The sequence below is a fragment of the Pezoporus occidentalis genome, unplaced genomic scaffold (assembly GCF_034315485.1).
Source record: "Pezoporus occidentalis ecotype Australia unplaced genomic scaffold, CSIRO_AGI_Poc_V1 ctg160, whole genome shotgun sequence".
Lineage (NCBI taxonomy): Eukaryota > Metazoa > Chordata > Aves > Psittaciformes > Psittacidae > Pezoporus > Pezoporus occidentalis.
Genome location: NW_026913426.1, coordinates 621,319 through 636,292, shown reverse-complemented (window position 1 = coordinate 636,292; position 14,974 = coordinate 621,319). Strand labels below are relative to the sequence as shown.

Sequence of the window (14,974 nt, the reverse complement as noted above, 5' to 3'; positions counted from 1 at the left end):
TACTTTTAAACCAGTGCTATTCTATTATTATTCTAAGGTGCTATTTAAGTACCAAGAAGTGCTTTGCTAAGCAGCAAATTACAGGAAACGGGGCTTGGCAAACTAAAAAAAAACTTTGCACAAGAAAAGTTTTAGAATTTGCACGTTTCCCCAAATAAAATAACGGAATAATGCTCTAAATGGCAAAAATTACTGCTCAGATCAGAGCCAGGTTTGAAAACTACAATAAGATTGCATTATGTCAATATTCTGCTTTTTGGACTGGCAAAATACTATAAGAAGTATATAACAAATAGTAGATATTGTGGTTAAAAGACTTGCTGGTTTGAGTTCACGGAGCCACCTGGGAATGTTGGGAGTTCCCATGGCAACCTCAGCATGGACAATTACGGAGCAGCTACAATTACTCTGAATATGCCTGTTGAGAGCAGGGTTTCGTTTTGAGATGGCCACAAATAATGCCACTCCGGAGAGAAAATTCACACCCAAAGGTTGAAACCAAACGAAAAACAGTGACAGATTTTATCCTGCCTCCACTTCCTACAGGAGTATATTTTTACCTCTAACTATTAATAATGATGTATCATCTATAAATCACTGAAGACAGATTTGATCGTACTGCTAAATGAGCAGATAACTGATTTGTAGGGCAAGATCCAGAACATAGATTCATTACAATTTGCTGCAGAGAAAACAGTGCACTGCACCTACAGGCAATGTAACTTCATTTCTATACAGCAGACAACTTCGTATGGTAATACATAACAGAGTATAGAAAAATCTACTTAGTGAGGTCTCTGTGATTCCATTAATGAAAGCACCATCCTACTTAATCCTCCTCTTTCTTTTCCACATTTGGTCCCATTTGTTGGCTAGGATCTCTAGCTACTGGGTGCAAGTCAGGTGTTAATTCATCTGGTTTGCAATTGCCAGAATGAGCCATGAGAAAACTTCTCATCACAAATAGTTTCTACTGTGCAGTTACAAATGTAATGAAGAGAATGTTTCAATTTCTTATTTATTTCTTATTTATAATCCTGTACAGTTACTTGATGGTAGATTTACACAGAATAAATGACTTAAAGCATCTGTGCCAGAAGGTCCAGTCAGTAAAGCAGCATATCAATGAGATCTGTGTGACTAAAAAAGCACATTTAAATAAGAAGTCTGGGTTGTTAAAGTGGAGCGAGAGGGATGCAATAGGATTGTGTAAACAGTCTGAAATCAGTGAGAGCTTGAGGCCAAATCTTAAAGATGCCCATTGAACTGCAGACACAGGCAGATACTTTACATTTGATTTAAATGAGAGGTAGCTCCTAAGTGCTCTTGGAGAGCTACTAAGTAAGTTTCTGAACTTGAGTCAAAAGGGCAAAGTCAGGTTTAAGGATGCCTTCGATTTACCTATTTTAAGACCAGAAACTGGTTTCAGAAGTTTCAGCCTGCCCAGGACAGTGGTTGTGTCACCATCCCTGGAAGGATTTAAAAGACGTGTAAATGCAGTGCTTAAATCCACCACCGTGGCTTAGTGGTGGACTTGGCAGTGCTGGGTTAGCGGCTGGACTCTTAAAGGTCTTTACCAACCTAAGCAATTCTATGATTAAATCACAAATAGCAGCATGTTTCTCTGCACTATCTACTTGTTCCTTAGTACAGGGTACCTAAAATAAAATGACTATTTAAGCCAAGATATATATGATAAGAAAAATAATGTAAGAGATGATCAGTCAGCACCACTTATGTGCCATACCAGAATAGCTAATAAGTTAAATACCACCATTCAGACATCTGTGATGATTATTTTTACAAGCTATAACAGTAATCCCCCTCGAAACCAAATATGAACATTACTTGGAAGCGCTACTTCCCCCTCTTCCTTTTTACAGTGGTATATGTTGGAGAGCATGAGGCTGAACCTAAACCCTTTTACCATGTAACACTGCATTGTACTAGCCTCGGTCTAGCTATAATCATGTATTTTGTTTGGCTACCAGTATTCCCATAAATCATCACTAAGCTTTAGAACTGTTCATTATGCAACTCTAAATGATACTGCTGGAGACACTGTGTTCACGGAAAACCTATTCCCTTTCCTTGATTAATTCAGACCATTAAAATAGCACCAACCAGGCTACCTGCAGGAGAGGGAAAGCTTCAAATACACAGTGCTGAAGCTGAACTAATTACACTTTGAGACAGACTAATTATTTCTGGGGCAGAGCTGACCCCATATGAAGCTGCCATTTCCGGGACCCAGTCCGGTAGCTTTACACAATGCAACCTCTCATGATTTCTACTTTACTTCATTGCAGGACACGGATAAACCCTGACTGTTTGTTCTGCAACCAGTGTATTTACAGTAGACTTAAGAAAATAACCTAAGAGATTGTAAATTCAATATGCAAACATACTGCATATATGTCCTCCTTCCCCTCTACTCTGCCCTGGTGAGATTTATTAAGGGAGTGGAGCATCATGAGGAAAGACTAGCTGGGTCTTTATAGTTTAGAGAAGAGGAGACTGACTATAAATATATAAAGGGGGAGTGTCACGAGGATGGAGCCAGGCTCTACTCAGTGGCAAACAATGATAGGACAAGGGGTAATGGGTGCAAACTGGAACACAGATTGTAGTGAGGGTGATTGCCCAGGGAGGTTGTGGATGGAGACATTCAAAGCCCGCCTGGACACATTCCTGTGTAACGTTATCTAGGTGTTCCTGCTCTGGCAGGGGGATTGGACTAGATGATCTTTTGAGGTCCCTTCCAATCTCCAGCATACTGTGTGTGTGTGTGATAATAGCTGACATTTTCAAATAGACAATTGTAGTGATCTGTCCTTGTGCTGCCTCTGTCCTGAAAATAACAGATAGATTTCTATACTTCTATCACCAACATACGCATATCCACCCAATTCCAGACTCTCTATATTGCACAGAGATGTGGAAGAGGTGAAAAGAATTATTTTTTAAGCTATTCTTTTTTTGGAAGGATAAAAAGCGAATATGATCTTGACTAGAAAATGACCTAGTGCAGCAAAATAAAATCACACTGGTCAGATCACAATTGTAAAAAAAAGAAAATGGAATGGAGATTCAAATACTTCTCAAATGTGTAACAGAAATCATAGTTCATGCTGCAGACAAAAATATGGTAGCTGATCCAAATGTGTTCAGAAGAAATTGATGCACCTTTTCTTTTTCTTTCTTGAAAGTTGAACATGTGCCGTTTTTCCTCACTTTCTTGGGTTAACCCATCTTTTATAATAACAATGTAGAATTCTGCCTGATGGTGAACATAAGAAATTGCCATTTCAGGTTGAAAGGTACAGGCGTGTTCGCTTATGCACAACAGGTACATTAATTACTTGCTGGATAAACAGCTATACCAGAGTTGTAAATGTTCGACCAGAAAAAAGGAAAACTCTAGTGTAGATTGGAAGATTTCAAATTCAATGCTGTGTATGCAGCTGGGAAAACCAGTCAGGTCAGATGAGCTGAATCCAGTGCAGACATTAGCAACACACGTCGCTTCCCAAGCCCTACCTTTCCTGTTGCTGGTTTTAATGGCCAGCAAGTGTTTTGCTGTAATACTGGCTACAGCTGCCAGAAGAAGCAGACCTGCTGGCTAAGTCTGCTCATTAAGAAGCAATTCCTTTGCGTGGCACAGGGAGACCATGCTTGTGACTACCAACCACTCCAATCTGCACCGCAGGAGGCAGGAAGACTGCGGGAAGTATCGCTTTATCTTCAGTGTTTCTTTTCTGTACGTAGCCAGCAATACTTCCAACCCTTCAAAATTCCATACCCACATAAAAGCTGTCAGAATCTCACATCTACAAAGGTTTGGAGGCTCCAAATAATCACTAATTAACACTGTAAATATTTTCTTTAGAAGAAAAAGCATTTAGTGTGAAACATTCTAAGTATTAAAATACCGTTGTTTCTGATAGTTTAATTTGTCAGCTAATGGAGATGAGAGTGATAAGGGCTGGCAGATTTTGCAGCAAGGATTAAAAGACATTGAAATTATTACATATTCTTGACAAAAAAGGTTTTCAAATACCAACTCACAAGTGTCAGGGGAGAGAAGCTGAACTGTCAGAAAAAATGGGACAACTACTGAATTACACCATGTGGTCCAACCTCCAAGAAACCCAAAGGCACATAGTGCTGTCACAGGCAACAGAAACAGCAGCACTCTAAAATGTGTCTTGTAATACATGGGTTTTTTTGGTAATACAGTGGAAAGTGCATGTAATATATAGTTGCACCCATCTGTGCTTAATCCTCACCTCAAACTTCTGCCGGAGCTCTGCGTTTCCATCTTCATCAGCATCTGGAATGGGAACATTATAATATTCACCTTCCTCTTGATTCAGCAGCTTGTACCTGTGGAACGTTTGAGAAAACAACAGTCACTGCACAGTTTAAGTGCTGCTAGATTTAACATGGGATTTAATCGTATTAAGTGTGGTTTGTATCAATGTCACAGATAAGTGAAGAACTGCTTTGAAAGATCTAAAGCAAACTCAGAAACAGAAGATGTTTAACCTAATGTTAGAACTTTAATCCAAAACTATCTGCCAAGGCAGGTTAATGGACAAGGAAATTCCACCATCCTGGGGTATGATGGGAGACATCAACCTTCAAGAACCTTTGTCTCCAGTGCTTCTACAGCCACAGGCAATTGACAAAAGGTACTTTTTGAGTCAATGCAATGAGTTCTATTCCTAGTTTACTTGTTAGGACATAAGATGGTACTTTACAAAATCAGTTCCCATGTACTTTGAATTTGCAGAGCTATGTATAACATGATACACTTTGTAATGAATATATCATATTCATGATAAAAATAAGTCTTAGCACAAGAGCATGTACACAGAACTGAGTGTACAGCAGAAGCTTCATGAACACCACCAAAGAAAAACGCTCCTTTTCTTATCCTCCTTTGTCATAAATAATCTGTTTCTTAGGCTTAGCTGCATTTTCAGTGCATTTACAGCAAGAAACTCCAAACCAGATTGATTATGTTGAAGAAAAATACTGGAATGTGTTATATTCTCTCCTCTTTCCAGAACTCTCACCATCCACTGGCGGGCATTTTCATGAGCTCTGACACTCCAAACGAAAGGGATCCCATGAAATCGTTTCTGGTCGTTCGATCCCAGTCCCAGACCTCTACTGATAACCGTCGATCTTTGTCTGTGGGTTTTAATTTACTAAAAAGGACAGAAACAGAGGAATGTTCAATGCAACACTGAAATAAAAGAATCAACCCGTACACAGGCGCTTCATTAAAAGGCATTCAACTTACAATGTGAATGATTCATTCCAGTCTGGATTCAGAGTAGAACGGATGGTTTTCGTTTTCTGTTTACTTTCATTCTTAGGATCAGGGATGAGCTTCAGTTTAACATAAGGATCTGAAAGTCCATTTGGATCCATGGGAATGAGGTTTTTTGCTTCTCGCACTGTCAACATAAAACATAGCTGATTTGTATGGGACTACAAATCAACGTAAAGAAAGCAGTTATATGTCAAACCAGTTATTGAAACATGCTGGAAAATAAAACAAGCAAGACATGAAACCCATTTGTCAGACTTGGCATGGAAGAAGCTACTTGCTGTAAAGTAAGGCTGCACTTAGCGTTATTTATAAGAACGGTAGAGAGAAATGACAGGAGAGAAGAGCAATTCACAAACAAGAAGCACCTTTCAGGCAGCTCTTTTCCTGCAATGGAATGATTGAATGCCCAAATATATCACTATAAATTTTTCAGTGCAGATCTTTTATTTCTTCATCAGTCTTAGGTTATTACAAATACAGGACTATCAGCCAAATACTATGAAGGTGATATAGCCAGATCATAATAGGTTTCAGAACACTGCTAATTTGCTACAATCCTTCCTTGGAAAGTACCTAACACTAAATGTCCCTCGGATTCCTGGTTTGTTCATTGTCAGATGGAATCACTGCAAGCATTTTATCATGACAGCAACCAAAGTAAAAGTGCAGAGAAGACAAGTTTAAATTCAGCTTCACAAAAAATGCTAATGTAGCTTCTATTTTTGCAATGTCAAAAGAAGGCATGAAGTGAGTTAATATATCTCTTGTTGCTACTGATCCCCAAAGAGAGACAAGAATAGTCAGCAATCTGAAAGGGGTACCATTCCTTGCAAAGACACATCTCTGGAACAAGGCAGGGATGATGGGTTACAAAATGGCTCTTACTGGGGGCTTGGCAGCTTTGGGGTTTCAGCCTGGCTGGAGTTTCTGCAGCACTTGTGAGGTTCATTAAGTAGCTCAGGAGTCACTGAAGGGGAGTGAAGTATTCCAATGGATGAGCAAAGGCAGCACTGCCATCCCCCCCTTGCAGAGGACCAGCTAACACCCACATAACATTTACACTACAGTAAGGTTTTATCCTGCATTAACAACATTGAGCCATCAGCTCCTGCTGAACCTCAGCAGAAGAGGTGAGTTTTCCTCATGCTGTGCACGCCCCATCCCACCCTGTTGTGCTGTGAGGAACTGCAGTGATTGAGCTGGGATGGGGAATTCAGTGATTGCAACAGGGCATCTCAAAACCTACAGGGAGCAGCAATCCCCTGGGCTTGTTTTGGACAGAAAGCAGCTTTCATTCAGGAATTCTTTTGTGGGATTCATAGTTTGAGATTAGAATTGTCCCTGGAAGGAAAACAACAAGAAGCTTTGAGGGTGACATGGTTCCTAGGGTATGAAGGAACACCAGCATTTAGGAGTCACTAAACTCCTACTGTCTGTGTTTTCAGCTACTGCTTTCAGAGAGTCAACCTCAGGAGGGCTGTTTAAATTTACCTACTTAACTGAAGAGATCTGAAAGGAAATTTAGGAAAGATCAACCCTTAAGTTACCCAATAGCTCTTGATGGAAAACATCTCCTACAAAAGGTTGAGCCTCAGAGTCACTTAAGAACTCAATCAGAGCAGATCTTCACCAAAAGATAGTTACGGTTTGCTCAAGGCTCTCTCCTTCTTTCCCCCAGATTTAAATAGCATTTCATATTATGAATGAAAATTACAGACCTTCCCAGGATTTCAACCTGTTATTTCCCAGAATGGAGACTGAATGGCATCCAAGCAACACAGACATTTTATAAAGTCTCATTTTCTCTCCTTATTTACAGAGTAAGGGGAGGACACTCTGATGACGTGTAAACCAGCTGAAGTATGTCTTTTCAAAGTGTCTTTTGTTCTCCCTTTAGAAATAAAGGCAGGGCTGGGGTGGACTGACAACTGTGCTGCTAAAACAGAAAGAGATGGTCAATGCATGTAAAGCACAGGACAGGTATGTATTCACACGCTGATGTAAGTCGCTCTAGGCTGACAGACTCCTTTTACATGATGGAAAGAGTGTTTCAGTATTGGTAAAGACTGTGTTCTTCCAAATGACATAACTGCTAAGTAATGATTTAGTGCAAATTTACTACTTAGCTGTTGTGTCATCTGATCCAAGCTGTAGAGGGGAAAAACTGGGGGAAAACAACAGCCACTGCCACAGAAAGTCAGTAATTCCAAGCAGTCCAACCTGCTCCATTTAATGAGAGAGGATCAGATGTGGTGGAACACGTTGGAAGAGAGAAATACCAGATATAACTGGTACCCTATATCCAAAATGGCTGTAGAAAGCAGGTGGAGTACAGGAATGCAAGCTACTTATTTGGAACACGGTAGTTTATTTGTCAAGATAATTCTCATGCAGAACAGATACCCTGATGTAGATTAATTATTGAAATTAGATCCTGTCTGGAAAGGCATCACATTAACCTGAACCAACAGTTGATAATGATTAAGTTTCGCTTCTGAAATCTGTGCTTTTAAAATGAGGCAGAAAATGTGTATGGGCTAAAATCTTAAGGCAAAATGTATTTCTGTTCACTATGTTACTCAAGTAATTGTACCAGAAAAAATACACCGTGATTTAAAAGAACAAAACAGAAACATGCATTTTTTCTTGCAGTGTTTCATCTGTAGTTTTCCACAACCCCTGCATGAAGCTGACAGTGCTTTGCAATTGGGGAAATGATAGCTTTCAGTCCAAAGAAATTGCCTCCACTCTCATTTTACTCTGAGTTTGCCTTCTGAGGGTCTCTGCATGCAGAGAAAACCTCTTCTGTTCTCAACTCATGATGAGAAACCTTCATCCAATATTAAAATTAAGCACACTGAAAGGGATTGTCAAATACTTTTGAGGAATAACATCAAGATTAAATAACTTGCTTCAGCTGAATATTTACAGTCCCAAAGGGACTAAGAACCATAAGTGAGTGAAGGATGAAGTGACAGCTTTCAATGCAAATTGCTCGCTCTCTCATCTTACACGTGGGTTTATTTTGGGGGTTGGGTTTTTTTTCTCTTCTTGTACGCAGCACTTGGGACTGCACTGCCAGGTTTGGCACATGAACTATTGCTTCAAAATCCACCCTTTCATTTTTATTCTCTACTATTATTTCTATACTGTAGTTCGGCATAAGTAAGGAGCAGAACACTCTACGCGTTCTCCAGCTTCTCAGGAATACACACTAGTAAGTTTTCCATTCAAATTCCTTGAACAAAATTGCTTAACAAGGTGCCTTCATGGTTAAATTTTACCTGGAGATGCTCGGTGTGAAACGGATAAGTTCTGAGGAACTGGCTGGGTGGATGCAGAGCCCTTCTTGAGGCTGTACTATGGACTGCTCCTGGAGAAAGCCAGCCCTGATTAGCCTTGATCCATGCCTAGAAACCAGCCCTGACAGCAGGAGAAGGTGGCAGCCTGTGTGAGACTACTTCTTTTCACAGCAAAAGGAAAAAAGCCCTCCAAATACCAGAAAAGAAGTTCAGAAATGAACTGGGAAGGAAAGAAGGAACATTACTAAATACAGGCTGCCAAAGAAGTCATTATCTCACTCCTTGTTTTAAACTATCTGGCCCATTTGCACTTTTGTCTGCATAATTAGTACCCTTAGACATCTTTCTTCAACTGACTTAGCACTTCTTTTCGTGAGGAAACAGCATGATGGTACTTGTGCTTATAAAGAATTAGCATCTATGTGGTCCACCTCTTTAAGAGCACCCTATTTTTAACAGGATAGGTCAGGTTTCTGTAAGAGGATTTAGAAGGAGATTTCCCCTCCCCACCAAAGGCACTACCTCTTGTGTGTGGCTGAAACAGAAAAAGTGAAATGAGAAATAAAGACATTTAAAGTGAAATGAAAAATAACACCACGAAAATACATCAGCTTACTGCGGCTGGATTCTGCTATAGCTGTAATGATGGCAAGCAATCTCATACTGCTCTATAATTACCAGTTAATCAAACTCAACGCTGTGATAGAGATGTCACTCTAATTTGCAGATGGCTGAAGTGAGATAACAGTTCAGCATCGCTTGGAGTGTAACTTGGGTGAAACTTAAACTACTACTTGACAGTTTTCTGTCACAACTATTAAGTTATAACTATCCATGACTTCTGTACTGAGGAAACATACATTTCCCAACATTTTGTCTGGATTAGACTCTTAAGAGGGGCTGAGAAAGCACTCATGAAAATACATTAAAGAGAAGTACATGTTGAAGTTTCGAACAAATCCAGCGTTGACCAGGTTTTCCTTCTGAAAACCAGAAATATTTGTCAGAGAGAAAAAATGTGCCACTTTCCTCCTCATGGCTAAAGAAGACAACACCATGGTGGTGATTCAGCAGAAAATGTAGAATATTTGATGACTGTCCTATGGCTGTTCTTATAGATGTGCTACTTATATCCAGCAGTATCCGTCCAGAAGCCATGCCTAAAACTGGGACGCCCACTTTTCCAGGAATAGTCTAAAGCCATAAGCAAATACAGAGCTGGTTCTTAGGCATCCGTACTTTAAATAAGTATCTAAATAAGACAGAGTGGGCTGGTAGGGAACAACTGACATTTTATGTAAAGAGAAGAAATTCAGGCAGCATTTTGAGGAGCTCAGCGTGCGGATGACGAACCCAGAACTTCTTTCATGCAATCTTACAGGTTACAAGTTGCGAGCCCCATGCAATTATGGGTTTATAACTTCTTGTGATACCAGCAAACAAATTTAGTCATGGGAATGAATCAATAAATGCTATTGTCCCTGTAACAAAGCTGAACTATCAACAGTGTGAGTTTATTCAGCTCCTTTTCAAGTGAGTCACAGCTACCTTTCTCCTGAATTCCCAAATGTTGATAATAAACCAGTTCACTAATCACAGCAACCATTTCTTGCCAATCTTTAACTCCCTGCAGGCAACTCAGATGAGCAGAAATCCCTCAATCACACATGAATAGCTGCTTTTAAAAGATGATTCAAGTCTCAAATGGTCTCTCTGGCAAACTATCCAGCAAAATGATTGAAATGGAGGTGGCTGTTAGCTCCAGTACATCCTGGAGTTCCTGCCTTCCCACAATAAAGCATTAGTAAATTATTCCATAATTCTTATTACTTCCTTAAGTAATTTGATACAGATTGCAGTGACCTGCCCACTACATGGGTTACTTAGGTGGATAACAGTATTCCCAACCAAAGAACTTTCTCCCCAGAACATCACCACACTCCCCTTACACACAGTTTAGAAGATTCACCTATTACAGAAAATACTCCATCTCCCTATCTGTGTACTTGTACTCTCTCAATGCAAAATCCAAAGCTGCCTCCAAAACTGCTCAGCTTTCACTGAAGATTTATTATAAGATTTTATTAAGGCCATCTGATTTTATTCAGACTGAATGCTTACCTGCTGGAGCTGGTTGTGACTCTTGTACAACTGGCTCCAAAACAGATCCTGCTTTTCAATGTCCAACTTCTATGCAGTTTTACATCACTAAGAGACCCTTCAGAGATGAGACTTTTCTCTATTCCATAACTACTGCCTCAGCAGCTAAAATGTCTTTTAATATCCCTCCTGAGACCAGCATCTAATGAATGTAGATGACTGGAACTCCTGCCCTTCACAAGAGTAGATGAACCAATGTTGCAGAATACTTCATTCCTATGTATTTATTCATATTCCCTCCTACTAACAAAATAACATACAGTCATCTCTAATGGTACTTAGTAAGTACTTGGTGTCTGCTAAAGGCTCTCAGGCTTTGATTTCAACTGGAAATCCCATAGGAGCAACTGTATTTGATAAGATTGAGTTTATAAGAATTACCACCATAAAAAAAAATGTACTACTGGGTAGGACAGGTACTTCATAAAACACAAGTCTTAACACAAGATGTATCTAATCATCTGAAAAGGGATTTGGACTATTAAATTTTAACTCTTATCTGTTTATACTCCTACATAAGTATGTAGCATTTTAGTTAAATTTGTTATATGCATGCAGATGGCCATTTCTGAAATGCTAATCTTCCTTTTAAATGCTACGCACTGCCCATTTCTTTATGGTAAATTAAATTTAATGAATGAAACAGGAAGATTTTAGCTGCTGCCGGGGTTGGCATTTGTAAAAGGCAGAGCTCTTTCTGTAATGAATGCAGTGACCCTGCAGGTTCTGGGAATGCCAGAAAAGAGATCAGATATTGGTGAGATAAACCATGAGTTTTGTACTTTTGAGATGTTAAAAATGCCTCCCTCGTGCAAGTCATTATTTGGGACCACTTTATAGGTACTTGGTACTAAAAGCTGGTCAAACAGAGTATTCATCTATGTTCCCTTTTAAAGTTGTGGATATTATGAAATTAATGCTAACAAAGACAGACTAATACTGACCTAGACAATCGGAAGTGGAATTATGTCTGTGTGTGTGTGGTGGGGGATCCTTTGAGGAAACAGTTTTACAAGCATCCAGAAATGTGCCCAAATTCCCCTCAAGCTTGTTTGGGCAGAGGCTCTTCACTCTGCTGCCTGCAGTGACCACTGTGACAAGACATTAACGTGCAGTGCCATAGGGTGGCTCAGCAGCCAGACAGTCACAAATGATGTGAAAAATGTAGGGAGAGGAGTACAGAACTCCTAGGGAGATGACTGCTGGAGAGCCTGTTCGGTGCTCCCAACCTCTGCCGAGGTCACTGCCAGGTTTCCTCTTCTTTTAAAGAACAGAAGCATCAGTGAAGAATAAAACCAGGTCTTCTGTATTCTTCCAGCTAGGAAAAACACACTTTGAAAACCCTGAAAACCCCGGGCTGTGTATATATGTATTTTAATAACATTTATGTAACAGCAGGGTGCATTAGCTGACAGCGAGTCACCAACACCCTGCCTCTAAACCAGTGCCTGTGTCGGGAGGCCAGCTCCTTAGTGTCAGCTCCTGCCAAATCCAACTTCCAGCAGCTCGCAGGTCACAGTTTAGGATCCCCATCAAGTGCCAGATGGGCTTATTTTCTCACAAAGGTTACTGTTTACTCACTAAAAAAAAGAGAAATCAAAACTGGGATTCAGCCACCTGCCAGCTCATTGGAAGAGCTCTGAATTATCACCTGGGTCAAGAAGTAAATGGAAGAGTGACAACACTTCTAATGCACATCAGGAGGAAGGAAATTCAGTGCAAAAGCATAGATTAAAAATAGCCAAAACGGCTTTACTTTGCCTAAAAGCAAAATCCCCAACTCAGTCCAAGCCATGAAAGGGTCACGAATTCAGTGATTGCAGAAAAAAGCAATTTAGGAGTGTTCCTATAAAAAGAGAACCACCATGTTGATTTACTGCAAGTGCAATGAATTATTAATATTCACTGTAACTCTCAAGCTAGTAGCTATAAAATAAACCACTGCTATTTAAGAACTGCAGCACAAATGAGCACTGAATGAGGCATACTGACTAGCCCTGGAATGATGAAGTTTGGCAAAGTGTGCCCATACAAAATTCCTACTTGTGAAAGCATTCAGTCTCTAACACTCACACAGAAAAGACTGAATGTCTACCTTCAAGCACCCAGGTTGAGGATTTGCCCTCATAAACTGGAAATCATTATGTTTTCATATAGGACTGAATCATTCCCACTATTAGTTCAATTCAAATCTTACCAAACTACTTGGGTATTTCAGATAATCTGACTGAACCAATAGCCAGCTCCATTCGGCAGTGCTCCGCTTTGATTTTCCCCTAGTATTCACTAGGAAAAAAAACAGTCCTATTTCCAATATTTTATCAGTAAAACACTCAATTTTACTCTGTGTGTGGGTATTGTGGCCTTTTTGGAAACAAAAGCTGCCACAAAACCCTCAAAGCAATTATGCAGAAGTGAAACCAAATTATGAAGGATTAAACAAGTGTTCCTTAAATGAGCACATCTTGCAGGCAGTGTTATGGATGCTGCATCATTGATGCGTGCCCTGGCTGGGACTGGGATGGTTGAGTTGCCCATCAAAGTGATTTGCAAGATGCCAACCAGAATGGCAGGTCTCCATTTAGCAGCACAAATGTTTTGCATGCAATCACGGCTGGCTAGGATGGAATCAGCAGGAGCTAATTAACAACCAAAACAGGATGCAGAGCAGAGATATTAAGGAATTCAGCTGAAGGATTTCAACACCTACAGAGCAATTCCTTTGATAAAGATTCAGGCAAAGGCTCAAACTAAACAGCCAATCATTCATTATTTTTCCTGCTGTTCATAAACCCTCCTGGGTGTTTAATTCACCTCCCTTCCCAAAGCTAAATGCAGTGGTGATGTGCTTGGCAGCTTGGGGAACTGCCTATTCTAGCAAAGGTTTTATCAAGAAATATGGTAGAAGCAGTGCCATACTAGGAGAAAAGGAGTTCAAATGCTTTGCACAGGAATATGTCCATGAACTACCTGACAACTACTAATTTTCTCTGCTGTTAAACATGCACAAAAGGTATCCGAAATGTCACCCTGTGTGGGTTTAGTCTGTATATATGTTTTTTATTGGAGAAAAGGATCTGCCTTTCAGGGTAACTGTCATTCTTATTTAAAGGAGTTTTCTGAAAGCCTGGAAATGCTGGCGAGCCTCAACCAAAAGGACTTAAGAGCACGGTAATGGTTATATACACAACAAGGTTCTAGTAAATGGTTTTTCTTGTTGTCCAGAAACCTACTTCACTGTAGGATGGAAATGCTTTATTTATAAACACAGAAGTAATAGCATTTGCCAAGCCCAACTGCACCAAAAAGAGCTACAGGAGGAAACCTACAAAATACCTGTAACAATTTTACCACATTCCCATAGAATCATAGAATAGTTAGGGTTGGAAAGGACCTTAAGATCATCAAGTTCCAACCCCCCTGCCATGGGCAGGGATACCTCACACTAAACCATGGCACCCAAGGGTAAACCATGCCACCCAATATCTTCTCTAATAAAACTGTGAACTGAAGGAATACCTATTTGTGTAACTGCTTTATAGTGCCTTGGTACCACACACTTGCGACAAACATTTTTGCCCCTAAAACAATTATAAACCTGTGTAATCATCAGAAAATAACTATGTGCTATTTGTCAAATTATGTGCATTATGGCAGGAAGTTTAAGCCATATTTAAGAACCTTGCTGCAAAGAAGCCTAAAATAATGCAAACACTAAATTTAGTCACTTGGATGAGTTTCGAATTAGTATCTCTCTCATGGCACAATTACTTTTAGAATCTGCATCAGCATCTATGCAATGCCTTGCTACTTAAGAAACCACCTTTCTGTTAATGACAGTACCTTGGACAACTTCACCCCTCCTACGTCAACAGGAAGCTATCAGAAAAGTTAAGCCACAATTAGGTATCACTTGGGATCTGCTCTGACCCTAACTAACATGCATCGTACTTCTACATTTTACAAGGTCTGTCAGGAGAACGTGGAGCTGTTTGGATTTAGAGACGACTAAGCCATGGATGAATACAGTGCCAGGAGTGTGCTGGTTCTGTGAGCTGTGAGAATTCGGTGTGATGGTCAGATTTGGTCTGCATGGAGACCTCATAGCAGCCTTCCAGTATCTGAAGGGGGCCTATAGGGATGCTGGGGAGGGACTCTTCATTAGGGA

General features: G+C 40.1%; 1 protein-coding gene across 4 annotated transcripts in view; it reads right to left on the bottom strand.

Moving 5' to 3' along the window:
* PRKCA (protein kinase C alpha) overlaps positions 1–14,974 on the bottom strand; it is a 164,997-nt gene that overhangs the window by 40,927 nt on the left and 109,096 nt on the right. For all 4 annotated transcript variants that reach the window (XM_062612590.1, XM_062612587.1, XM_062612588.1 and 1 more), the window contains exons 6-8: positions 5,312–5,468; positions 5,082–5,216; positions 4,290–4,386 (exon numbers count right to left, since the gene is read on the bottom strand). In XM_062612590.1, coding sequence (XP_062468574.1) covers positions 4,290–4,386; positions 5,082–5,216; positions 5,312–5,468 — 389 coding nt within the window. The remainder of the gene's footprint in view (positions 1–4,289; positions 4,387–5,081; positions 5,217–5,311; positions 5,469–14,974) is intronic.